Consider the following 26,442-nt stretch of genomic DNA (forward strand, 5'->3'; position numbering starts at 1 on the left):
GAGGCTCAACAACACACTCTTAAACAACAAGTGGGTCAAATAAGAAATTGCAAGAGAAATTAGTAAATACCTCGAGGCGAATGAAAATGAAAACACAACATATCAAAACTTATGGGACGCAGCAAAGGCAGTGCTAAGAGGGAAATTTATTGCCCTAAATGCCTATATCAGAAAAGAAGAAAAGGCAAAAAAGCAGGAATTAAGTGTCCACTTGGAAGAACTGGAGAAAGAACAGCAAACTAATCCCAAAGCAAGCAAAAGGAAAGAAATAACAAAGATCAGAGCAGAAATAAATGAAATTGAAAACATGAAAACAATAGAGAAAATCAATAAGACCAGCAGTTGGTTCTATGAGAAAATCAATAAGATTGATGGGCCCTTAGCAAGATTGACAAAAAGAAGAAGAGAGAGGATGCAAATAAATAAGATCAGAAATGGAAGAGGAGACATAACTACTGATCTCACAGAAATAAAGGAGGTAATAACAGGATACTATGAACAACTTTACGCTAATAAATACAACAATTTAGACGAAATGGACGGGTTCTTGGAAAGACATGAACAACCAACTTTGACTCAAGAAGAAATAGATGACCTCAACAAACCAATCACAAGGAAATAAATTGAATTAGTCATTCAAAAGCTTCCTAAAAAGAAAAGTCCAGGACCAGACAGCTTCACATGTGAATTCTACCAAACATTCCAGAAAGAATTAGTACCAGCTCTCCTCAAACTCTTCAAAAAAATCGAAGTGGAGGGAAAACTACCTAATTCATTCTATGAAGCCAACATCACCCTCATACCAAAACCAGGCAAAGATATTACAAAAAAAGAAAACTACAGACCAATCTCTCTAATGAACATAGATGCAAAAATCCTCAATAAAATTCTAGCAAATCGTATCCAACAACACATTAAAAGAATTATACATCATGACCAAGTAGGATTCATCCCAGGTATGCAAGGATGGTTCAACATAAGAAAATCAATTAATGTAATACACCATATCAACAAATCAAAGCAGAAAAATCACATGATCATCTCAATTGATGCAGAGAAGGCATTTGACAAGATTCAACATCCTTTCCTGTTGAAAACACTTCAAAAGATAGGAATACAAGGGAACTTCCTTAAAATGATAGAGGGAATATATGAAAAAACCACAGCTAATATCATCCTCAATGGGGAAAAATTGAAAACTTTCCCCCTAAGATCAGGAACAAGACAAGGATGTCCACTATCACCACTATTATTCAACATTGTGTTGGAGGTTCTAGCCAGAGCAATTAGACAAGAAAAAGAAATACAAGGCATCAAAATTGGAAAGGAAGAAGTAAAACTATCACTGTTTGCAGACGATATGATACTATACATCGAAAACCCGGAAAAATCCACAACGAAACTACTAGAGCTAATAAATGAGTACAGCAAAGTAGCAGGTTACAAGATCAACATTCAAAAATCTGTAGCATTTCTATACACTAGTAATGAACAAGCTGAGGGGGAAATCAAGAAATGAATCCCATTTACAATTGCAACTAAAAGAATAAAATACCTAGGAATAAATTTAACTAAAGAGACAAAAAACCTATATAAAGAAAACTACAAAAAACTGTTAAAAAATCACAGAAGACCTAAATAGATGGAAGGGCATACCGTCTTCATGGATTGGAAGACTAAAAATAGTTAAGATGTCAATTCTACCTAAATTGATTTACAGATTCAATGCAATACCAATCAAAATCCCAACAACTTATAGTTCAGAAATAGAAAAACCAATAAGCAAATTTATCTGGAAGGGCAAGGTGCTCCGAATTGCTAAAAACATCTTGAGGAAAAAAAACCAAAACTGGAGGTCTCGCGCTGCCTGACTTTAAGGCATATTATGAAGCCACAGTGGTCAAAACAGCATGGTATTGGCATAAAGATAGATATATCGACCAATGGAATCGAATAGAGTGCTCAGATATAGACCCTCTCATCTATGGACATTTGATCTTTGATAAAGCAGTCAAGCCAACTCACCTGGGACAGAACAGTCTCTTCAATAAATGGTGCCTAGAGAACTGGATATCCACATGCAAAAGAATGAAAGAAGACCCATATCTCACACCCTATACAAAAGTTAACTCAAAATGGATCAAAGATCTAAACATTAGTTCTAAGACCATAAAACAGTTAGAGGAAAATGTTGGGAGATATCTTATGAAACTTACAATTGGAGGCGGTTTTATGGACCTTAAACCTAAATCAAGAGCACTGAAGAAGGAAATAAATAAATGGGAGCTCCTCAAAATTAAACACTTTTGTGCATCAAAGAACTTCATCAAGAAAGTAGAAAGACAGTCTACACAATGGGAGACAATATTTGGAAATGACATATCAGATAAAGGTCTAGTATCCAGAATTTATAAAGAGATTGTTCAACTCAACAACAAAAAGACAGCCAACCCAATTACAAAATGGGAAAAAGACTTGAACAGACACCTATCAGAAGAGGAAATACAAATGTCCAAAAGGCACATGAAGAGATGCTCAATGTCCCTGGCCATTAGAGAAATGCAAATCAAAACCACAATGAGATATCATCTCACACCCACCAGAATGGCCATTATCAACAAAACAGAAAAATGACAAGTGCTGGAGAGGATGCGGAGAAAGAGGCACACTTATCCACTGTTGGTGGGAATGTCAAATGGTGCAACCACTGTGGAAGGCAGTTTGGCGGTTCCTCAAAAAGCTGAATATAGAATTGCGATATGACCCAGCAATACCATTGCTAGGTATCTACTCAAAGGACTTAAGGGAAAAGATACAAACGGACATTTGCACACCAATGTTTATAGCAGCGTTATTTACAATTGCAAAGAGATGGAAACAGCCAAAATGTCCATCAACAGACGACTGGCTAAACAAACTGTGGTATAGACATACGATGGAATATTATGCAGCTTTAAGACAGGATAAACTTTTGAAGCATGTAATAACATGGATGGACCTAGAGAACATTATGCTGAGTGAGTCTAGCTAAAAACTAAAGGACAAATACTGTATGGTCCCACTGATGTGAACCGACATTCAAGAATAAACTTGGAATATGTCATTGGTAACAGAGTCCAGCAGGAGTTAGAAACAGGGTAAGAAAATGGGCAATTGGAGCTGAAGGGATACAGACTGTGCAACAGGACTATATACAAAAACTCAAAAATGGACAGCACAATAATACCTAATTGTAAAGTAATCATGTTAAAACACTGAATGAAGCTGCATCTGAGCTATAGGTTTTTGTTTTTGTTTGTTTGTTTTTTGTTTTTGTTTTTTTGTTTTTTTGTTTTTGTCTGTCTGGTTGTTTGTCTTTTACTATTGTTATTACTTTTATTTTTTTTCTGTATATTAACATTCTATATCTTTTTCTGTTGTGTTGCTAGTTCTTCTAAACCGATGCAAATGTACTAAGAAACGATGATCATGCATCTATGTGATGATGTTAAGAATTACTGATTGCATATGTAGAATGGTATGATTTCTAAATGTTGGGTTAATTTCTTTTTTTTCTTTTTTCCCATTAATTAATAAAAAAAAAAAAAAAAGAGGGAAAGGCAGGGAAATACCTCCCTGGGCGAGTTTTAAAAATTAGTTTTACGGAGGCATAATTGACACACAATAAAAATGTACTCATTTTAAGGGTACAGGTCTATGCATTGTAAAAAGTACGTTTACCTGTGTAACTGCCACCTCAATAAAAAAAAATTGTATCGCGAAAAAAAAAAGAATAAAATATTTAGGGATAAATTTAACTAAGGATATTAAAGGTCTATAGAAAGAAAACTACAAAACATTGCAAAAATAAATCAAGGAAGATCAAAATAAACAGAAGGACATATTCTGTTCATGGATTGGAAGACTAAATATAATTAAGATATCAATTCTGCCCAGAATGATTTATAGATTAAATGCAATACCAATCAAAATCCCAACAACTTATTTTGCAGAAGTAGAAAACCCCATAATCACATTTATTCGGAAGGGCAAGGTGCCCCAAATATCTTGAAAAAGATAAGTGAAGTTAGAGGTCTCACACTACCTGACTTTAGAGCATATTACAACACTGCAGTGGTCAAAATAGTACCAAAATGGTACTGGTCAAAAGACAGATATACTGACCAATGGAATTAAATTGAGAGTTCAGAAATACACTCTTTCACCTATGGGCAATTGATTTTTGACAAGTTAGTTAAGTCCATTCAACTGGGACAGAACAGCCTCTTCAACAAATGGTACTAGGAGAATTGGATATCCATGTCCAAAAGAATGAAAGAGGACCCCTATCTTACATGTTATACAAAAATTAACTCAAAATGGACCAAAGACCTAAAATTTAGAGTTAAGACCATAAAACATTTAGAAGAAAATGTAGGGGCATAATTTAAAGATCCTGTGGTAGGAGGTGGTTTCCTAGGCCTTACACCCAAAGCAGAAGCAATATTAAAAGAAAAAGATACATGAGATCTCCTCAAAATTAAATACTTTTGTCCCTCAAGGACTTTGTCAAGAAAGCAAAAAGGCAGCCTATTCAATGGGAGACTCTATTTTGAAACCACATATCAGATAAGGGTTTAATATCCAGAATATATAAAGGGATCCTACAACCTGTCAACAAAAAGAAAACAACCCAATTTAAAAATGGGCAAACTACATGGATAGACACTTTTCTTGAATGACTCAAAAGCATATGAAAAGATGCTTAATGTCACTAGCTATCAGGAATACAAGCACAGGAATAGAAGGAAACTTCCTCAACATGATAAATCAAATCACAATGAGATATCATCTTAAATATACTAGAATCACAATGAGATACCATCTTAAACCTACTAGAATGCCCATAATCAAATAAATAAGTAAATAAAAAACAGAAAACTACTAGTGCTGCACGGGATGTGGTACATTTATTCACTGTTGGTGGGAATGTAGAAAGGTGCAACTGCTCTGGAAGGCAGTTTGATGGTTCCCCAGCAAGCTAAGTATAAAATTGTCACACGATCCACCAATCCCATTACTAGTTATATACTTGTAAGAACTGAAAGCAGGGACACGAACAGGTACTTTCACACCAATGTTTATAACAGCATATTTATGACTGCCAAAAGTTGGGAATAGCCAAAATGTCCATCAACTGATGAATGAATAAACAAATTGCGGTAAAGACAGATAATGGAATATTACGCAACTGTAAGACAAAATAAAGTCATAATGCATGCAACAATGTGGAAAAACCTTGAGGACATTATGGTCAGCAAAATAAGCCAGAAACAAAAGGACAATTACTGTGCGGTCTCACTGATATAAACTAATCTAATGAGCAAACTCACAGAGTTAAATTAGAAATAGAAAGAAGACAGAGATTGGGCAATCGATGGTAAAGGAGTACAGAATGTTCAATAAGGTATACTATAAAGATTTGGAAATGGATAGTACAATATGGTGTGAGGGTAGTATAATACTGTAAGTGTAATTAACAAAGCTGAGTATGAGTATGGGTGAAAGAGGAAGGCTAGGGTTGTGTATTTTACAGAAGAAAAACTAGAGGATAAAAACTGGGACTGTATTACTTAGCTAAATCTAGAGTGGACAATGATGGTGGTTAATCATGGCGGTATAAGAAATTTCTTACATGAACTAGAACAAATGTACATCACTATTACAAGGTTTTAATAATAGAGTGATACATGGGGAAAATATAATTAATATGAACTAAGGCGTATAGTTAACAGTAACATTGTAATATTCTTGCATTAATTGTAACAAAGGCACTATACTAAATAGCAATAATGGGGATATAAAGGGTGTAGAACTTTTTCTTCAAAAGAAATGAGAATGTTCTCATATTAACTATAGTGGTGAATGCATAACTATGTTATTATACCAAGAACCACGATTGTGCACTTAGGATGGACTGTATGGCGTGTGAATTAAATTATTAAAAATAATAATAATAGGGAGCAAAGGGGTATGGGATATTCGGGAGTTTCTTTTATTTTTTTCTTTGGAGTAATGAAAATGTTCTAAAATTGATGTGGTGATGAATACACAACTGTATGATGATACTGTGAGCCAAAGATTGTATATTTTGGATGGATTATATGGTGTGAATATATCTCAATAAAATTATATTTATATAAAAAGTAATGCAAATGAAAAAGTTATTCAAATGAATGAACAATTCATTAATGCATATAAAACACTGCATGCCTCTCAGCTTAATGATTGAGAGGGTAAGATGAATTCAGTACAGAATGCAGATCTATTCCGAGACACGAAAGTAGGATTTGGCACTTTTTTACACTGAATGAGAGAAAACAGCCTAATTAGCAAAGTTCAGCAAAATAAAATCCACACCAGTGTTGACTGATCAACTATGGATACCTACATGATCAAATGCTAAATCTCCATTATGTATCTTTGAGACACAAGAGTAAAATCCTTTATACTCAACCCTTAACTGCACAATAAACAGACTGTTAAAATACAGCTGAGAGAAGAACATTAAATATTCATACCCAAAAAATAATAATCTAAACAAAAAGCTTCTGAAAGCCTGGCATACATTCTGACAAGCTACTGGCCACGGAAACACAGGTTAATTAGCCCAAAATAGAAACAGGTGCAAGGAGCAGGTATTTAAAACAGAGGAAGTGGTGTCTCAGCTGGTATTGAAGGTGAGTCATAAAAAAGCATAATGGCAGGAAACCTTAAATATTGCATTGATAAAGAAAAAAAAGTGGAGTATGAGAAAATATAAATGGTTGAAAGACAAGCAGGGCAGATCATGAAGGACTCTGCCTGCCACAGAAAGGAATTCACACTTAGTTTTCTGCTGGAAGCACTGTCACTGAAGAGTGCACTCAGTACTCCAGGGAAGAGAGAGTAATTGGGGAATATTGGGTTTGGATGCAAGGAAACCAACAAAGATGTCACAGCTATTTGGCAATAACTCCACCCTCTTCTCCCAGCAATTTCAAGATTTTATCATATACATATTGATATATGTGTGAACCAATATTTTTCAAGACTATTCCTTGAAAATCATATTATAAATCACATCAAGGTTTGTACTGGGAAAAGACAGAAAACACCAACAATGTTCATCAGTGGAAGACAGGTTAAAAAAAAACTCATTTCATAGCCAGTTGGTGAAATATTTACAGCCACTATGTAGGATTTGACGGTTATAGAATGTATTAAAATGGATAACAAAACTATATTAAGTGCAAAAGTATGTTCACACAGCAGTATGCAAAGTATGTTAACATTTGTGTAAAGAAATAATATGAACAAAACAACATGAAATATCAGTTGACTCCTAGAAGGGGTGAGAATCGAGTCCACTTTTCACTTTATAAAATGTACTTTAAGCAAAAGCTAATGCGCAAGAGCGGTGCAATGGTAGTGCAGCGGCAGCGTTCTTGCCTACCGTACTGGACACCGGGGTTCGATTCCTGGTGCCTGCCCATGTTAAGAAATCAAAAATTCAAGAGAGTTTTTACATGCATGGCACATAGTGACTCATTGAATGTACAGAAGGGGAAGTAAAGGACTATATAAAACAACCGTAAACACTGGCTTAGAAAGCAAGATAGGTGGCCGCGAGAGCGATAGGTTTTAGACGAACAGATTGAGGGATTTAGTTTCAATATTGGGTTCTCCAGATTTAGTTTAAATACACTGAATTCTAGGGGTACGTGGAGCAGATATTTATAGTATCTAGTAAGCAATAGTGAGTGTGTGTATGCATACATGCTGCAGTAACAGAAGAAAGAAACCTGACTTAATACAAAATAATTTAAGTATTCAGTGATTCCAGATGCTCTCCATGGCATCTTCCTTCTAAACAATGAATCAGAGATATAAGACATTTGCATTTTGTAACTAAGCCAACGAACACCTGGCTTCCACACAGGTGTGGCAGGATAGGAAAAAGCCAGGAAGATAGATATTGGCTCTAAAATTTCATTCAGAACTGACAGGTGTTGCTTCCACCCAGAGCCCAACATTACTCTGCCCAATTCTAAAGGGGCTAGGAAATTTGAGAGCACTTGGATTTCTGATGCTACATGATATCCCTGCAAGATATATTTTATAGAGAGAGAAGATGAGGAAACAGAGAATTCAAAAGGCTAAGTGATTTGCTCAATGTTACAAAGCTAAAGAAAACTCGAATTGGTATTTCAAATGTACCAACATGTAAGCTCTTTCATCAGCTGCACCCTGTGTTTTGCTTGAATTCGTATAAAAAAAAGCCATAAGAAAAGTTATCAGGTTTTGGCACTAATTTAACTCTTCCATGTATCACAACAAAAAAACTTTTCTTGGGCTGAAGCCTAGCCTCTTGTTAAAATGAAAAGCAGTATCTGCCCAGAATAATGGGGTGTGGATACCTTTAGGAAAAGGTATTTTACAGCAAATGCCTTTAAGTGGGTGCCCAATAGAATACATCTGAATTACTCAGGATGCAAATAATGGAAATGTTTTGGTAATGGATGTTGGTGATGGTAGCACAACACTGTAAATGTAATTAACAGCACTGAAATATATACCTGAAGGCGATTAAAAGGGGAAATGTTAGACTGTATTAAAAATATTAAGATTCCTGATCTTTAACTTAGATGTAAAAAAAAAAAGAATTTGGGTAGCAGACTCAGGAATACACATTTTTAAACAAATTTATCCATGTTTCTGATGCGGATTATGACATGAAAACCACTGCTCTGCAGCATGGAGGAGTTCAGTGTGGGCATTTACTGAGCACAGGTATACATTGAGGGGCCAGAACAGTGAATCTGAATCACTGAGGAAATTGTTAAAATTACACAGGTCTGGGGCGGGCCGCGGTGGCTCAGCGGGCAAAGTGCTTGCCTGCTATGCCGGAGGACCTCGGTTCGATTCCCGGCCCCAGCCCATGTAACAAAAACGGAGAAACAGAATACAATAAAACAAGAAAATGTTTAAAGATGTTTCCCTTTCTTCCTTCCTTCCTTCCTTCTCTCTGTCTTTCCTTTAAAAAAAAAAAAAAAAAAAAAAAATTACACAGGTCTGGACCCCACCCACAGAGATGCTGAACTCAGTCTTGCAGTTTTAATGTTTCTCCAATCAATTTTTACATACTTCCCTGGCTGAACCACTGAACTAATGGTTCTTAAGTTATGACAAAAGGTAGAAGGTCTATACAGCATACCCGTAGGGGTAAAAGAGGAAACATTCATTGTAGGTATGAAAAGCACAGACAAGGAAGTGAATTCTACAGGTTCATAGTTGGGCTAATTACTTAATCTGTCTCTGCGTTTCTCACCTGTTAAATGGGGATGGGTGTTAATAATAGCACAAAACTTATATGGTTAGTGCAATTATTGAATAACTTAAGGCAAGCAAAGCACAAAGGTGTTCAATACATGTCAACTGTTGATTATTGGTAGGATAAACTAGATAAGGTGGTATAAGAAGGAAAAAACTTCAGCATCGTGTACTGGTTAAAAGCAGGTAATGTGGATTCAGAAAATTCAAGTTCAAAACCTAGCTCCACTATCAATGAGATTTTGAGCAATTTATAAAACTTATTTTGCTACTATTTTCTCACATGAAAAAAATTAGAAGTAAGAAAGGACAAAAGAAGAAAGCACAGGTAAAATATTTTAGGAGTGTCTGACACATAGTTCAAAACATTATTATTATTAATAGTATTATTGTGAGGATGTCACTCACTTGGTAATTCTTCAAAAAATTCTCTTAGCAGATCTACTTAGACAGAGAAATCCATGCAAATACGCTGATGTTCAGTAACAATTCAAGCATGAGTCCTCTGCCAGAAAGTAGTTCTACCAAAATACACATGTTTTGGTTTCTTTTATGTTCTATGAACGTAGGTTTGGAACTCGGCAGACTGCAGCTTAACCCTAGCTCTGTCACTGTGTGACTTTGGTCAAGTTTCTCATCCTGAACTGCAGGAAAAACGTGAGTGATATCTAGAAGAATGAGTACAGCACAGATCAACATTGGAGGAAATGCTTTCCTTGCTAAAGAATTAATACAAGTCTATTATAAAAATATAGGCATGAGATGATAAGAGCTTATCAAGTACACGTAATATCAGTAGTCCATTTGAATAACTGCCAGAATTAGGTATAAATCTGGTTCTAAATAACTGTGAAACTGCTTGTCACTTCAAGTGCTTGGTGAGGATTTGGATTTTTAGGCTTTCAAGTCAATGACTAACATAAAATTATTATATTGCATTGTATTATTTTTTTGTTTCCCCTAAATAGTCACTCAATTACAGACATGGTAGAAATGCACAGAAAGCCATGTGGTCAAAGAGTCACTCATCAGAAAGATCAATGTTCAATGAAATCAAAGAAATCTCCTTATAAAGAAGTATTTGATTAATAAAAACTAATGTATATTAAATAACAAAGTGATAAACTGCAGAACTCTAATACTCTACATAAATATATAATGGTCCCTATGATATAAAAGAAATTTTCTACCATATTTTTCTCAGCTTACCTCAGAGCTGCTCCCCTGAAGAAGTAGAGATTTGGGTTTATTCTGACTTTTACTAGTCTGTTTTGTAGAATGATTCTCCCCCTTGGGTTCACATGGATTAGTTTCTCTTATAAACCGGTGAGCGACATTCAAGACACTGGATACTATTTGAGATTTTGCCTATTGAAAAAGGAACAAAACATGACCAAATAGCCTAAAATGTCAGCTTAAGTAATTATAAAGTAAATTACATTTTCAGTGTTCTACAAATCCTAAAATTCAATCATTTTAATTTAATATTTAAATACACAAATTTACATTTTTATCAACCCATAGTCACAGCTATTATCTACTTAGTGGCTGATTTGATCCCATACTATCCTAAGTATTTTAACAATATCCTATCATTAATTTTTTAAGGAAATCTAAAACAAAACTATTTTTATCTTTGTATTAGGGAGAAAGAAGCTAAAGTTCAGAGAATTTAAATAACCTGCCCTTAGGCATTACAGTGAGTGGGTGGAAGAGCTGGAAAATGACCCCAGGTGTGCATAATTCAAATGACTCAGCCTTTTCACTCTTTAAACCCAATACATAGAAGTGTTATTTTGTGCTCATCGTAGCTAAAGAACTAAACATAGCTAAGCAATAATGAGTATTCCTTATTAACCAAATATCTCTAGGAGGGCATTCACTATTCAGAAGTGCAATGACAGAATGCCTCTACTTATAGGACCCCAGTGAACTCCAAAGTTTCCTCATTTCATGCTGTTCTCATGGTTCCCTTACTAAGAAGCTCCTCCATTCTCTACTGTCTTCTTTGCTGGCAGACTCTTACTTCTCTGGATTCACTGACTAGTTTCACAGGTATAGGAACCCTTCCCTGACAACACCCTGGCTGTGTGAGGTACCCATTCTCTGTGTCCTCTTAATACTCAGTAGAACTCCATGCAACTTTGCTTTATTCATTTTACATCACCTTTTGGTATCTGCCTATCCCATCATACCATATAAGCTCCCATAAAGAAAGCCTATGTCTTTAATTTCAGCAACCTCATGACTAACACAAGTGTCTGGTAAAAAGCATATGCTAAAAATAAGGTGTGTGTTTGTGGGGGGGGGGGAGCAGATGCTGCAGGAGTAAATAATTGAGGAAAGAATTCATAAAATCCTTCTTCCAGGCTTCAGAGAGGGTGGAGTGCATAAACCAGGGATTGGGGGGAGCCTGGCTGCCACCCCATTGTTCTGGAGAGGTTGAGCCTCTGCCCCGGAGATGACAAGAGATCCCAGGTGCTGCTCTGAAGCTTGGAGAGGGTGGAGCTGAGAGAACAGTGCACCCCCCGCAATGTGCCCCAGTGCTGCAACCCTCACTCTAGCATTTGAATAGAGAGCAAGGCCACTGCACAGGCTCGGGATGTGGATGGGACTGTCCCTTTCTAAAGCCCCAAGGATAAAATCCAGCGGAGTTTGTCCTGCAGGTTTTTGGAACTCTTTGGGTCCGGTGACCCCAGTTTATCTTTCCACTTTTCCCGGTGACCCAGTTTATCTTTCCACTTTTCCCTATGGCAATGGAAACATGTATCCTATGACTGTCCCTCCTTTGTATACTGGCAACAAATACTAGTCCTTTGCATACTGGACCAAGGGACTTTTGTCCCTGGCTTGCTTAGCATCTCATGAGAAGGCACATGGTGATGTCTCCTGGGCTCTGCCCCATCTAGGCATCTGTTTTCTGTGTTGGCACTACAAGCATCTCCAAACATCTGTCTCTGTCAGCTTGGAAGCAATAGTTCTCCAAGTGTCTCTGTTGACTCTGAACTCTCTCCAAAATGTTTCTCCTTTTAAAGGACTCCGTAAACTAATCAAGATCACTTCCAATGGGTGGAGTCACAGCTCTCTTTAAGCAAAAGGTCACACCCACCTTTGGGTGAGTCACATTTCCATGGAAGTAATCCAACCAAAAGGTTACACCCACAATTGAGTGGGTCAATCTAATCAGAGTTTTCCACCTTACAATACTGAATCAAGATTAAAGGACATGGCTTTTCTAGGATACATAACAGCTTTAATCTGGCACCATCTATCCTCTGGATGCCAAAAAGACATGTTCTTTCCATATGCAAGATATATTTATTCCATCACAAAAATCACAAAAGACTTAAATCATTTCAGTGACAATGCAAATGCTATACAAAGTAAAAAAAAGTACAAAATCTCATCACAGTCAGTTACAGGGATGGTCTTTCCTAAGCCAAAAAATTTGCTGGCTCTGGACCTGTGAAACTCAGAACAAGGACTAGTAGACACCAGCCATGTGCCTTTCCAGATAGGCCTTCTTTGAGCCAAGGCATCCTCTGGATGCCTTAGTTAGGACATATCTATGGCTTTAGAACTATCAACTTGTAATGCAGTAAATTCCCTTTTTAAAAGCAAAAAAACAGAAAAAAAAAAAAGAAAAGAAAAGAAAACTCTTCTTCACACATGACTTTAAATTGGCTGAAAGGAACAGGAAAATACTGGGAAGGTCCCATTATCAGAGGGATCACCTATCAGCAACTACCCTGGTCTAAACAAGGCCTATCGGGGAAAGCTGCTGAATTCTGGATTCCATCTGAAACTGAACCAAATTCCAGGAGGAAGAAACAGAATCTTCACAGGCTCTATGAGAACCTGGCATCAGAAAAACAAGAAATAGGTCTTACTTCTTAGCAAATGTATTCAAGACATAAAAAAAATTCAGCAGGCATCAGAAATAATTATTCTATACATTCTCATGCAGATCTTTTCATTTTTATCTAGTTACCTATTTAAATAGCTAAGATTACATTGAAAATTGTATTTATGACCTTTCATAAATCTATTGTGATTCACTGCAGTCTGATTTTAGAATAAATCAGTGAATATCAAATTAACCAGTGCTATTTCACACAGAGTAAATTATCTATGAAAAATGACAAACATGATCTATGCATACATATTGCAGTCAGTATGCAAACCTATGGTATTTCCCCCAAACCTTCCCAATGCTCATCAAAAATCCTGCATAGGTTTGCACTGTTCTTATTTTAAAACATTTCAAGCCACTGATAATGCTTCACCCCTCCAAAAACACCTTTATTTTAAAGAGTATAATTAACAGAGTAATCCAGCCTAAACCTAATTTTAAATTCCCTGGAATAAAGGTCTATGGATTTCAAAGGTGGTTAATATATCTGATTTTCATTTTACATCAAAAGCAATAGTATAGGGCAGGCCATGGTGGCTCAGCGGCAAGAATGCTTGCCTGCCATGCCAGAGGACCCAGGTTCGATTCCCGGTGCCTGCCCATGTAAAAAAAAAAGCAATAGTATAACTTCGTATAGAATTATCAAGGCAGAAATATCACTCAAGTGTATGCAAACATATAAACACACATTTTTATTTAAAAACCCAAAACAAAGATTACTCTAGTCCTAAAATGAATACTGCTATCAATTTTCCAATAATTTTATCACATTTTTAGGTAGCAAATTAAGAGATTCTAAAAAGACAAAAAAATATATAACTTTCCTAAATTTACTACTAATATAAACATCATGGATAACTATAAAATAGAATTCTATAAATGAGGATCTTAAAATTCTATTAATTTAGTACACAACTAAAATAAATAAAATGCCAGTGCACTGGGATTTTCTTTCCTAGAACATTTTAAATCTAATTATTACTTTTCTTGGATGTAAGAGAGCCTATATTTATTTTTCTTATTCTTAAAACACATAAAAGGAAAGGGAGCAGATATCAAGGCCCTTATTACACAAATACAAAACTGAAGTTCAGAAAGTTTAGTTCAAAGCTAAATGGCTAGAAAACTTGGGGATTTTAATTAGAGCCAAGAACTTCTTTCTTCTAGCTGAATCCCTTTTCCCTACTGAATTTATGCTAGACTTCATAACACAAAAATAGATTTTGCTTTTGATTTTCCTGAAACTTGAAATTTTAACTTTTATCTCATATACACTTGTATTGTTCTTCCCTTTAAAAGACTATAATTCTATATACAGTCGCCTAAACAGGGATTAGATTTTTCTTTAATTTTTTCTGCTTATTTATTTTCATATTTGAACAACCACTAGCAAATTGCAGGAAAAATAAAGGACTTCCCTTCCACCTTACTCTTATATCACCTGCAGAGTGGGAAAAAAAGTGAACTTTGAAAAAATTAAACACAAGTTAAAAGTTAAATGTATTTAATAAAAATATACTCAACAATTATACACTGGAATAGCTATCCATTTTCTATTCTGTTTGACTACAAACAACCCATCTATCTCTTATCTAGGAGGCATAACATTTAACAGAATCACTAAGATTGGAAATTCACCAGAGTTCCATGGAAAAAGAGAATGAAGTGACAGCCAGTGCTTGGCCTATACTCCAACTGCCACCAAGGAAATTCACCACAATATTATAATATGCTATTTTATTCATTAGAATGTCTAAAAAATATTATAATACTTAAAAGTTGCTAGGTATTGAAAACTAAATCATATTACACATCTATTAAAGAAAACCCACAGTCCTGATAGCCTGAAGTTTTGTCTTATTTGTGTCAAGTAGTGAACCAGACAAAATTTTAGTGGGATGCTCCTGGAAAGGACAGTGCCATGGAGAGCCGAAATAAACTATCCACAAGTCTCAGCTGACTGGAAAAATATGATTATGAATAGAGACGATCCAAGAAAGTCAAGCTAAAAATCCAAGAAAGTCAAGCTTCTTTCAATCCAAAGTCTGGAAAACTGGCTTATACTTTATACACAAATCAATCAGCCAAAATTGGAAGCATTGTGGGCTCAAGTGTATATGCTTGAGCATGAAAAAAAAAAGTACCAGCTACAGTTTATTTTTTTAATAAACTGAAAAATCTGTGCAACTATTGCCATAATCCAGTTTTAGAACATATCCATCACACCAAAAAATTTCTTGAAATTATGAAAAAATGCGTAACATTTTTAGTCACTAGGAAATGTGAATTAAAACCATATGTTGATAGCACTACTCATATACCAGAATTGCTATAATCCAAAAAACTTACAATACCAAGTTTTAGTGAAGATATTGAAAAAATGAAACTCTCCCATGATGCTAGAAAGAATATAAATAGAACAGACATTTTGGAAAATAACCTTTTCCAAAAAAAGGTTAACCATTACTTACCTTGGGCTACAACAATTCTGCTCCTAGGGATCTACCCAAGAACCATAAAAACATATGTCCACAAAAAGATTTGTTTGCAAATGTTCACAGTAGGATTATTTTAACAGACACAAAGTTCAAACAATCCATATGACCATCAACTGATGACCAGATAAACAAAATGTGGGAGATCCATCAGGTGGACTATTATACACCAGTAAATATAAATGATTAACTGATACATGCAACAATATGGAAGAACCTCAGAAATTTCATGCTAAATGAAAAAAGCCAGACATAAAAGGTTACATATGAATTAAGCCATTTATAGAAATTTCCAGAAAAGACAAATCTATAGAGACAGGAAGATCAATAGTTGCTTGCAGCTAGGACTGGGATTATGTATTGACAGTAAAAAAAGTACCAGGAAATTTTTTGGTGTGATGGATATGTTCTAAAACTGGATCATGGCAATAGTTGCACAGATTTTCCAATTTATTTTAAAAAATCATTAAACTGTAGTTGCAGTGTGAATTTCAGGGAATAAACATTATACCTAAATAAAAGAAGTTTGACTTTTTAAAAAATTCAATCGTCAAGTAGCTTCCTGTGTTACTATGGCTAACGGCAGCAAGGACTTAGGGTGAATGCTCAGTTCCCAGTAATGTTCCCTTCTCTGGTAACTTCTCCCTGATTCACAGCAGTTCTCTTCCCCACCAGGCCACCAGACATAACTGCTCAACATATTTCTGCCCCTTTGACCATCATCCACTGGACAGTAAGTGGGTAGCTAATTCATGTCAAGTTCATGAGAATTTGGATTTGCTGTCATTAAAAGGATATTTGATTCCTATGTGACTAATCCTGTATTATGTAAATTCATATTTTATTCCTTAAATTACAGGAAAATAATAAAGTAGATATACAAGGAAAAACCAAAGTGGAAAATGGAAGAAAGAGTGCTGCCTGGGCTCCCACAGCTCTCCAATTCCCAGTTCTGATTTTTCCTATAATTCAGCTACGTCATCCATATCCCCATTCAATGAATGTTTGTGAGGCCTTCAGCAACAACAAATCTTTTTTTGCTATTACATTAGCACAAAGAGTCCTACCCAACACGCGGGAAGATGTTCTACACTTTCACAATCACTGGAGAGAAATTCTGACATTTAGTGGGTGGTAACCTAGTTTAAAAATGTTCTGAAATGTGAGGGATGGTACAGCTGAAGAAGAAATCTCTTGTCCAAAATGCCAAAAGTATTTCCATTGAGAAATAATAACGTGGACCTAGCCTTAAATTAGCAACAATTTAATTTCTTTAAATTACAGAAATATAGTAAAAACAAACCATAATCCCACCACAGTAAAATATTTCAAGAAATGGTGATTCCTCCCCATCTATAAAACATATTCTCTTGGGATATCAACTGTTAACGGTTTGTTAGGTATACCTGCAGCCTTTTGTCTAAGCTTGGAGAGTCACATCTAGATATTCACTATACATACAATGCAAAATGCATTATCTTTCATTTAATAACAACCATCATTTTAAAGAATAAGTAACAATAAGAACTGAAAGTTATGTTATAAAGGATTTTACAAAAAAAGATAACTGTGCATATTAAGAATCATAACACTGACCATATATGAATAAAATATTTTCAAATTTTAAAACTGTATTTAAAGATATTTTTCTTTACATTTTCCAAATTTGAAAATTTAAATATGTAAATACTAATAGGTAGCAATGGGAGGAGGAGGACACTGAAAATGAATAAAATAACTTGTGCAACTGCTTTACATGTTAAAAAAATATTTTAAAATAAAACGAAAACAACCTTTAGGACACATAGTAAATCATATATCTCAATGTAGGATAAAAGCTTAGACTACAACCAAAGAATATGATTTACTGGCAGTACTTCCAGAATCCTCCACATCTTTCACTACACTATATGATAGTAGGATTTCATCAGGTAACAGTTCTAAATTCTCACAGGAACTTTTTTCCCCCTAGAATGATATTATCTTTCAAATTACAGTCTAGAAGAATTCATCACTCTGACAATGTATCATTAATCAAAGTAAAGAATGTTGATGTTTTATAGTATTTTGGAATGGATGGCACCTTGCAGAAGTTAAGATCCAAAAGTAAAAGTTTTAGTTTAGTTGGAAAAATGATACGTTTTACGGTAGTGTCAGTGTTTCGAAACTCTAACTACCATCATCATCCAAAACCTTGAGCTATCCAGTGATAAATATTAATGATCATACTGAAATTGACAGAAAGTTCCAGCTCAAAGAAGTTTACAGTTAGGACTTCTGCTACTTCTCAAGTGTGAGAACAAAAACTGTGGAATGTCTATTTTCATAGCATTACCTTTCATTGATTTTTCAATTGCAAAATTTAAGGTAGAAGAGATTTGTTGCAACAACAGCCTTGCACTTAAGAAAAAAACTGAAATTCTAAACTCTACAGAAGAGTTCTGTTATTCATTTGAATTTGCTATGGAAATAGAGATAGAGGTGGAGATACACACATACAAAGAGAAAAATTACATTACAGCAGAACTTCAAAAATATTGTAAATTCTTTGGTTGCAGTAATTGTTAAATATGGTTTGAACTAGGATTGCTTTAACTATAAAGTGATTTTGGAAGGATAAAATTGTGTACTAATAGGATTTTTAAAAATTGCTTATATAGAAATACTTTGAGGGGACTCATTTTTGAGAAAATACTTCCCTCCCATATAAAGAATATTTTCCCAAGTAATTTGTACTGGTTCTTTGATATGAATTATCCCACTCACAAGTGGTAAACTAGGGATGATGTCAATATAACTCAGAAGTTTTACTGATTTTAAGTTTTTCTTTTCTATCATATTAGTATGGTGAAGCAATCAGAAACAATCTTTACACAATTAAAGCCAAAATCTTAGCAATACAGGAAGATATTAAGACAAAAGATGAAAAATATATAAAAATCCCTTCCCTTAGTACAAGTACTGGCTGTTTTACTGGTTTGAAGAAAAACATGCATTCAACTAAGTTAAGCTATTTGGAAACACTATGATTGCAGATGAAAAAGCTACATGTTCCTCCTAAATTAAAACAATAGATTAATAGAGGAGGCAACACCTTGATCCAGACTTTTCATTTTGATGAAAACAATTTCTCTTAAAAGCAAATGCCACCAGGACCCACATCACAGAGAAGAAATCCCAAATCCTCAGGTCGTACGTGCAAGTGTCTTTATTAGGATTATTACTTGGTTTTAAGTCTGTTTACAAAGCACCATAATTTTACCTCAAGCCCTGTTATTTTAGGTGGGTGTTTTTTCAAGACTCATATATCATATTACGGCAAGAATACTTGTATACTGGAGAACTGTGCTTAATAACAAAATAAACTCCTTTAATAATATTCTTCAAAACATTTGCTCCAGAGTATTTATTCAGAGAAACCTCTACAGATTATCTTGCTAGTATGCTTCTAATTATACATTTCATTGAATGCATTGCATGATGATAGTATAAGGATTCCATCATCTAAAACGGGTAATAACAAATCAGATTCAATTTCTCTGATAGGGCTATAGTGAAAAGAAGAGAGACCAGCTACACAAAGCAGATAAGCAAATTCCTCAAATTATCATGGATGATAGGTTTCAATAAGCCCATTAAATTCCCACTGAGTGAAAATAATATCTTTGCAAAGTAACAGTAATTACTCATAAAATTCTATAATTTTGAAAATAATAATCCATTAATCAAGTATGAAAAAGATGAGCTTTATCTTTCAATTTTCCAACATTATTAAAATATATCTTATATACATAGACTGTTATTTTGTTTCTTCGATGCATCCATTATTACAGATAATCTTGGTACAATTTTTTTCCCCAAAAGTAGACTTTATCATAGAGTCAATTCTAAGTTCTCTATGAAAGGTGAAGAAAAGGTTATCCATAAATGAATTGATCAAAGTTTCCACACTACTGTTAGAACCAAAGAAAAAGGAAAAACAGCTAAATTCAGGACAGTTGGAAAAAGTAGAGAGGCATATAGCAGAAATTTCCTTATAGCAGATAAATGGAACTAGATAACAGAATTTGAAAAAGTCCCCATATAAATACATGAAGAATAAGAGTAAATTAAATATTTACATGTAAATATTTGAAACTTGTAACTGGGGAACTCAAAACAGAATCATGTTCTTACAAGTTCAATGCTACTCATCATATTTCTAAAATCAGATATGGAATGTCCATGAATATACAAAAACATCGATGATATAAAAAAAACATACTTTGTGCAAACTGGATAGTAATCCCTGGAAATGTGAAATTCAGATGGCTGGCATTTGTTGCTTATTTCAGTATCATATAAGTCTAAGTCTTAACAGACCTTAAAAGACCCATAGATGTATCATTCCTCCAAAGGTCTAATGGAAACTACAAGCTTTAGTAATAAAAGATTTATGTATTATTATTCTTCCTTGTCACATAAATAGATAATAAAAATCAAAAAGCAAGGACCTAGACACATGACCCTTATTATAAGTGCCGTTTCCCATTCAACAGACAGCATGCCAAATAAAACTAAATTGGATTAAATAATTAATATTCCTAGAGAGTAATATATGAAAAGAATGAAATAAAACACATCTAATTCAGTCAAGATATTTTAAAATAAGACAAAATATATAAATATAATAGCTCAGATAAGCAACATTTTGTCAAACATTTCTAAATCAGATGGCATGGAGAAGAATAACAAAATATGATTTAAGTCTAAATGGTGATGTCTTTCACATTTTTATTACATTAAAAATATCTACCTAGAGAACAGTCTCAAACTGAGCTAGAATCGCAACAAGAAAATAATGCATGAAATTCACACCTGCAATCTTGCTTTCTATTTGCATTTCTGATGCCATATAATTATGCACTATATTAATTATCTTAGCAAGTACTATTGTTTTCAACTAATATTACATGTGTAACACATTCAGATGAGTTAGCTGCTTTCAGCAATTACTCACACTTGAGCTACATAAGGAATAGATGATTTTATATGCATTGATTTCAGTAAAAGTTTTTTAGACAGAACAGAATAAACTCACTAGCAAATAGCAATCACTAATTTGTCATATTTGGACTTCAAATATGGCATTGCTGTTAAAATTGGGTGATTTTTATACCATAAGGACTAATGAATATAAAATGTAGTAAACAAAAATACCATAAAATATGTCAAAATCCATTTGGAAAACTTGCAATAAACCGAGTTGAGAGGTTATCCTGGAGGTTATTCTTATGCATCATATAGAAATTCCTTTTCAGTTTATGGTATATTTGAGTGGCTAAAGGGAAGCCTGAAACTATAGAACTGTGTTCCAGTAGTCTTGATTCTTGAAGATGACTGTATAACGATACAGTTTTTACAACGTGACTGTTTGATTGTGAAAACCTTGTGTCTGATGCTCCCTTTATCTAGAAATGGACAGATGAGTAAATAATATGGATTAAAACAGTAAACAAATAATAGGGGGAACAAAGGTTAAACAAATTGGTTAGATGGAAACACTAGTGGTCAATGGGAGGGAGGGTTAAGGGGTATGGTATGTATTACTTCTTTCTTTTTTCTTTTTCTTTTTTTTCCCAGAGTGATGCAAATGTTCTAAAAAATGATCGTGGTGATGACTACACAACTATGTGACGATATTGTAAGCCATTGAATGCATACCATGTATGGAATGTTTGCATGTTAACAACGTTTGTGTTTGCATGTTGTTTTATCAATAAAAATATGTTTTTTAATTGAAATACCATAAGTAGCATGTGCAAAATATAAAGGCTCCTCAAATATCTATGCTCAACGTGGCCTCTTGCTTATTATAAAGAGGACTGATTAAAGGTCAGATATATGTTGGACTAATGTCTTTATGGTCCCCTCCAAAATTGAGATTCTATTTTTCTTTAATTGGAAGGAATGTTTAACATACTCTGATACACTGAGCTCTAAAACTTCAAGTTTTATAAAAGCCTTTGGAAATCTGCAGACTTTCGAAACAGCCTAAAAGCAAAATTAAGCATTTCATTAATTCTTTTGACTCATTATCATTAATACCACTTTATTTTCTAGATTCTAAATGTAGATCTATAGGAATTGGATTGAATCTCTATTAATACCTTAATCCTAACTAATAAAACCTAAGGTATGTAGTACCCGCTATGAACAGAATACTTTAATATTTGGGTTGTCATTGAATTTGATCCTCCCAACAGCTCTGACAGGTTCTGAGCTTGCAAATATACATTTTATCTTAAAGACTCCCTTTCATACATGAACATCACAAAAACACCCTCCTTTCCCATTGAAATCCATCTCTTCACTAAACCCTTGTGCTGCAACTAAATTCTTTACTATGTTGTTGAGTCTGTCACTTGATTATATGATATACTTCCCAATCATTCATGCTCTTACAACTCTTCACCAATGGTTACAGCAGACCTACCCTCCCTCCTCCCCACCCCTTTCAATTGTCTTCATTTCTCTTTTCATAGCATTTTGTAATATTGACATCCAAAAGAATATTAGTCTATTAAACTGTCCTATATCCTAAAAAGTTCCTGTCAACATTTCTTCAAAGAACATATACAAATAGCTGATAAGTATGAGGAAAAAATGCCCAACATCATTAGTCATCAGAGAAATGCAAATCAAAACTAGAGTGAGAAAAAAAAAAAAAAACTGGAGTGAAATGCCCCTTCACACCCTCTAGGATGCTAGTTACAGAAAGTCAGATAACAAGTGTTGGCTAGGATACGGAGAAATCAGAGCCCTCACAAACTGCAGGTGGGAATGCAAAATAGCATAATCACTTTGGAAAGCAGTATGGCAATTCCTCAAATTATTAAAAATGCAGTTACCATATGACCCAGCAGTTTCCCTCCTAAGTATATACCCAAGAGAAATGAAAACATATGTCCACACAAAAACTTATATACAAATGTTCATAACAGCATTATTAATAACAGCCAAAAAGTAGAAACATGAATAAACAAAATATCACATATCCATACAATAGGATATCATTCAGCCATAAAAAGGGATGAAGTATTGGCATGTGCCACGACATGGATGAGCTCTGAAAACATTATGGTGAGAGAGGCCAGTCACAAAAGACCACATATTATTTGACTCCATTGATATGAAATGTCCAGCATAGGCAAATTTATGGGGACAGAAAGTAGATTAGTGGTTGCTGAGGGCTAATGGGTGAAACATAGGGGAGCCTGGATAGTAAAGCTACAGCGCATGGGGTTTCTTTTTGAGGTGAAAATTATCCAAAATTAATTGGGATGATGGTCTGTAAATATACTAAAATCCACTGAATTGTATGCTTTAAATTGGGGAATTGTTTGGCATGTGAATTAAATCTCAATAAAGCCATTTAAAAATTTTTTCAATGATGCTTGTACAAGGGCACTTCATTTATTATTTGGGTAGCCTAGCAATCTGTTTTTGAAATTTTGGTTAATCAAAAATTCAACCCCAATGCCCACCAAGGAGTACAAATGGGTTAAAAAAAAAAAACTTGCATACTCATGAGACTGTCACCAGCTACTCTTTTTTTTAAACATGGGCAGGCACCAGGAACCGAACCCGGGTCCTCTGGCATGGCAGGCAAGCGTTCTTGCCTGCTGAGCCACCGTGGCCCGCCCCACTAGCTACACTTGACACGTGTCTCCTCAGATATATAAGGACAGAAACAACCATTTGCCAGCAGCACAGCGTCAGGTGTTCCTCTTCTGCAGGAGCCTTGCAGCAGTTCAGGAGCAGTACAGCTCACAGAAGTAAGGCACACACCTGGCTTAGAAGCCTCATTTCCCGCTGGAACCAATCTCCATTTGCAGAGTTTCCAGAGCCCTATAGTGGATGTGCCAATTACAAAGTTCACCACATTCAGCAAGGTATGGTTTAATCCAACTATTTTATACAGTTTTCCATGTTTAGATGCAACGTACCATTTAGGAGTAATATCTACCGTATGTATGTTGTCTAGAACATAGTTGAAATTACTACCAAAGCCCACAGCATAAATTACATTGTTAGACTGTCCACTGGCCAAAGCTGCCAAGTAATCAAAGACACTCCTTTCAGGTAGGACATTCTAGCGGCCTGAAAATTACCTCCCAGTAGCTGAGGACAAAGGCCAAAACTTTCTTTAGGTAAGATTAATTCTTCACTATACAATATCCATGCCACAACCTTCAATTCTGATTGTATCAGAAATAAAGTTGATATTATTTCTACTTTCTGATTCTAATTAATATCTATTTCCCAATCAGATATTTGGAAAGCAAAGAAAGGGATGCCAGGTCTTGGCCTTCAAAAACCAACATCCTCTAAAATTAGGCAAACAATTATCTGTCATTTTACTCTGAACTGCACATTGTCATAGGTCAGGTTCCCTGGAAACAGGTGCTAAGATTTGCCTGCAGGACTTTTACTGGGGAGTACTCTACGAAGAAAACCTGTGGGCAAGTGAGTAAAGAGAAAACAATACTTGAATGAAATTGCAATGGCATGGGAGGGGCACTGAAGGGCTGTCAAAGTTTTCCCCAAGGAGGCTGCTAGGATTTTATGCCCTCTCTGTAGTGGTTTGAAGCCCAGAAAAATGTCTTCCTAAATCTAATCCATTCCTATGGGTGTGAACCCAGTGTAAGTAGGACCTTTGATGAGGTTTTCCTTCAGTTAAGGGGTGGTCAAGCCAAATTAGGAATGGAACTTAATTCTATTACTGGAGCCCTCTATAAGCAGAATGAATACAAAGAGAAAGAAAGCCACAGAGGGAGTAGCCAGAAGCTGAACATCAATGGAACCTGGAAGAGAAGGGAGATGGCACCAAGCGCCTTTGCCATGTGGCAAGTTCAGGCAGCCGGGAGCCAGCCCCAGAATGCCACAGTCTTCAGGAGGAATGATTTGGACTTTTTCTAAGCCTCAAACCATGAGCAAATGAATTCCCATTGTTTAACCTGATCCAGTTCATGGTATTTGCTTGAGCACCCTAGGAAACTAAACACTTGTGTAGCCAGATATTGGACTGGTTGCCTCCAAAGAAAGAGGCAGTTCCCTTTGAACAAAGGCAATTCCAGGGGAGGGTCTCAACTATGATTCATCAGCAAGCAACACCAGTAAGTGACCCTTCAGGCAGCAAGAGAAGTGAGGGTTTCAGTTCTGAAAAGGAAAATCTGGGAGGCACACCAGCACATCTACTTTATGTTTATGCCAAGTGTTTAGAACTGGTATATTAAGATCATCCCAAGTAATCTTAACATTATCCTAAATGACTAGCTATGATCTAAAAATACTGTATAATTCTGAACATTAAGAGAGTAACGATAATGTGCCTAAAAGGTGATATTTAGCATTAAAAAACCATAAAGTTAGTAAGCATAAATTGTATTCTGTCAATACCTGAGATTCTACCCAGTAATTATTTTCCTGTAAGTTGGTTCAGGCATACATATTTTTCTACCTAAATCCATATATACACTTACCTTTCCTTAGACATAAAAAAAAAAAAAAGGAAAAAGCTGCATATGAGCCCTTCATACCGAAAACATGGAAATATAATAATTCAATTCCCTCTTTCTCAATTATGTTTTCTCCTTACTAACCAACACCCACCCTCCCAAAGTCTCTCCTCTCCAGTTAAGAAAATATGAATTCCAATTAAGAATATATATATTTTCCATCATCCATTACGGATTTACTTAATCCATTCTCCTGTTCAAAGTGCCATATTTCAAAGAAGAATGCCTTCAGTTTGCCACCCCCCAAAATTCTATTCTCTCTTATTAACCTCATGTCTTCTGTCTGATCATTTGTTGTTAAAAGTAATATGGAATGCCTGATACATTAAGAACATATTTTTCATCAATGTTAGGCTTACTCACTGAAAAAAAGACATTTTTTTTCAATTTAGCATTGAAAATCTTTGTAAATATGGAAGTAGAATTTTCATTCTTAGGAATTCTCCTCATGCACTTATATTTTATTTTAGAGACAATTAACTATTTAAGAGACACTGGAGCAGGAACAGAAATTTGAAGTGTTTAAATCACTGCCAAATATAAATCAATCATAACTAAAAAGAAAGCTCCTTTGAAATGTATGTTAGTTAATGTGGAAATAGTTTACTTTCAATTTCTCAGGGGTTTATCTCATAAGTAAAATTAGATACACTGGTACAAAATGATCCCTATTGTTTGTGAACTTTGTAAAAATTCACTGGGTTGTAGGATGGGGACTGAAATTGTTTTATAACTATCAAATTTGATAATAATTTATAATAACTGGAAATACCAGCATGGGTTAAAGAATATAAAGTATAACATCCATTAGTACAAAATGCTAGTTTTTTTTATATAGGAATGCTTTTATATAGCAATGCCTAATATTCAGATATCAGATGTCTGCCCTTGCTTCTCAGATTAAGTCTGAGAATTAGGCATGAATTCAGGAGTCAATGAAAAAAAAGCCTCTTTAACAGTTATCAAAATTTTGGAAAATGGAAACACTGTATGACTGATTAATGAACTCTAAGCAGAAAGAGACAGCCAGTCGTTGCTAAGAAATGTCCATCAAGGCCAAGGCTCAATTTCAACGAGAACTTCAATACACAGGGGAAGATAGAGGAGAAGGATGGAAGCAAGG

At 35.0% G+C, this 26,442-nt stretch overlaps 1 protein-coding gene across 5 annotated transcripts in view; it reads right to left on the minus strand.

Moving 5' to 3' along the window:
- ZBBX (zinc finger B-box domain containing) overlaps positions 1 to 26,442 on the minus strand; it is a 144,370-nt gene that overhangs the window by 86,372 nt on the left and 31,556 nt on the right. For all 5 annotated transcript variants that reach the window (XM_077160956.1, XM_077160955.1, XM_077160959.1 and 2 more), the window contains one exon: positions 10,561 to 10,719. In XM_077160956.1, coding sequence (XP_077017071.1) covers positions 10,561 to 10,719 — 159 coding nt within the window. The remainder of the gene's footprint in view (positions 1 to 10,560; positions 10,720 to 26,442) is intronic.

This window comes from Tamandua tetradactyla, chromosome 5 (assembly GCF_023851605.1).
Source record: "Tamandua tetradactyla isolate mTamTet1 chromosome 5, mTamTet1.pri, whole genome shotgun sequence".
Classification (NCBI taxonomy): Eukaryota; Metazoa; Chordata; class Mammalia; order Pilosa; family Myrmecophagidae; genus Tamandua; species Tamandua tetradactyla.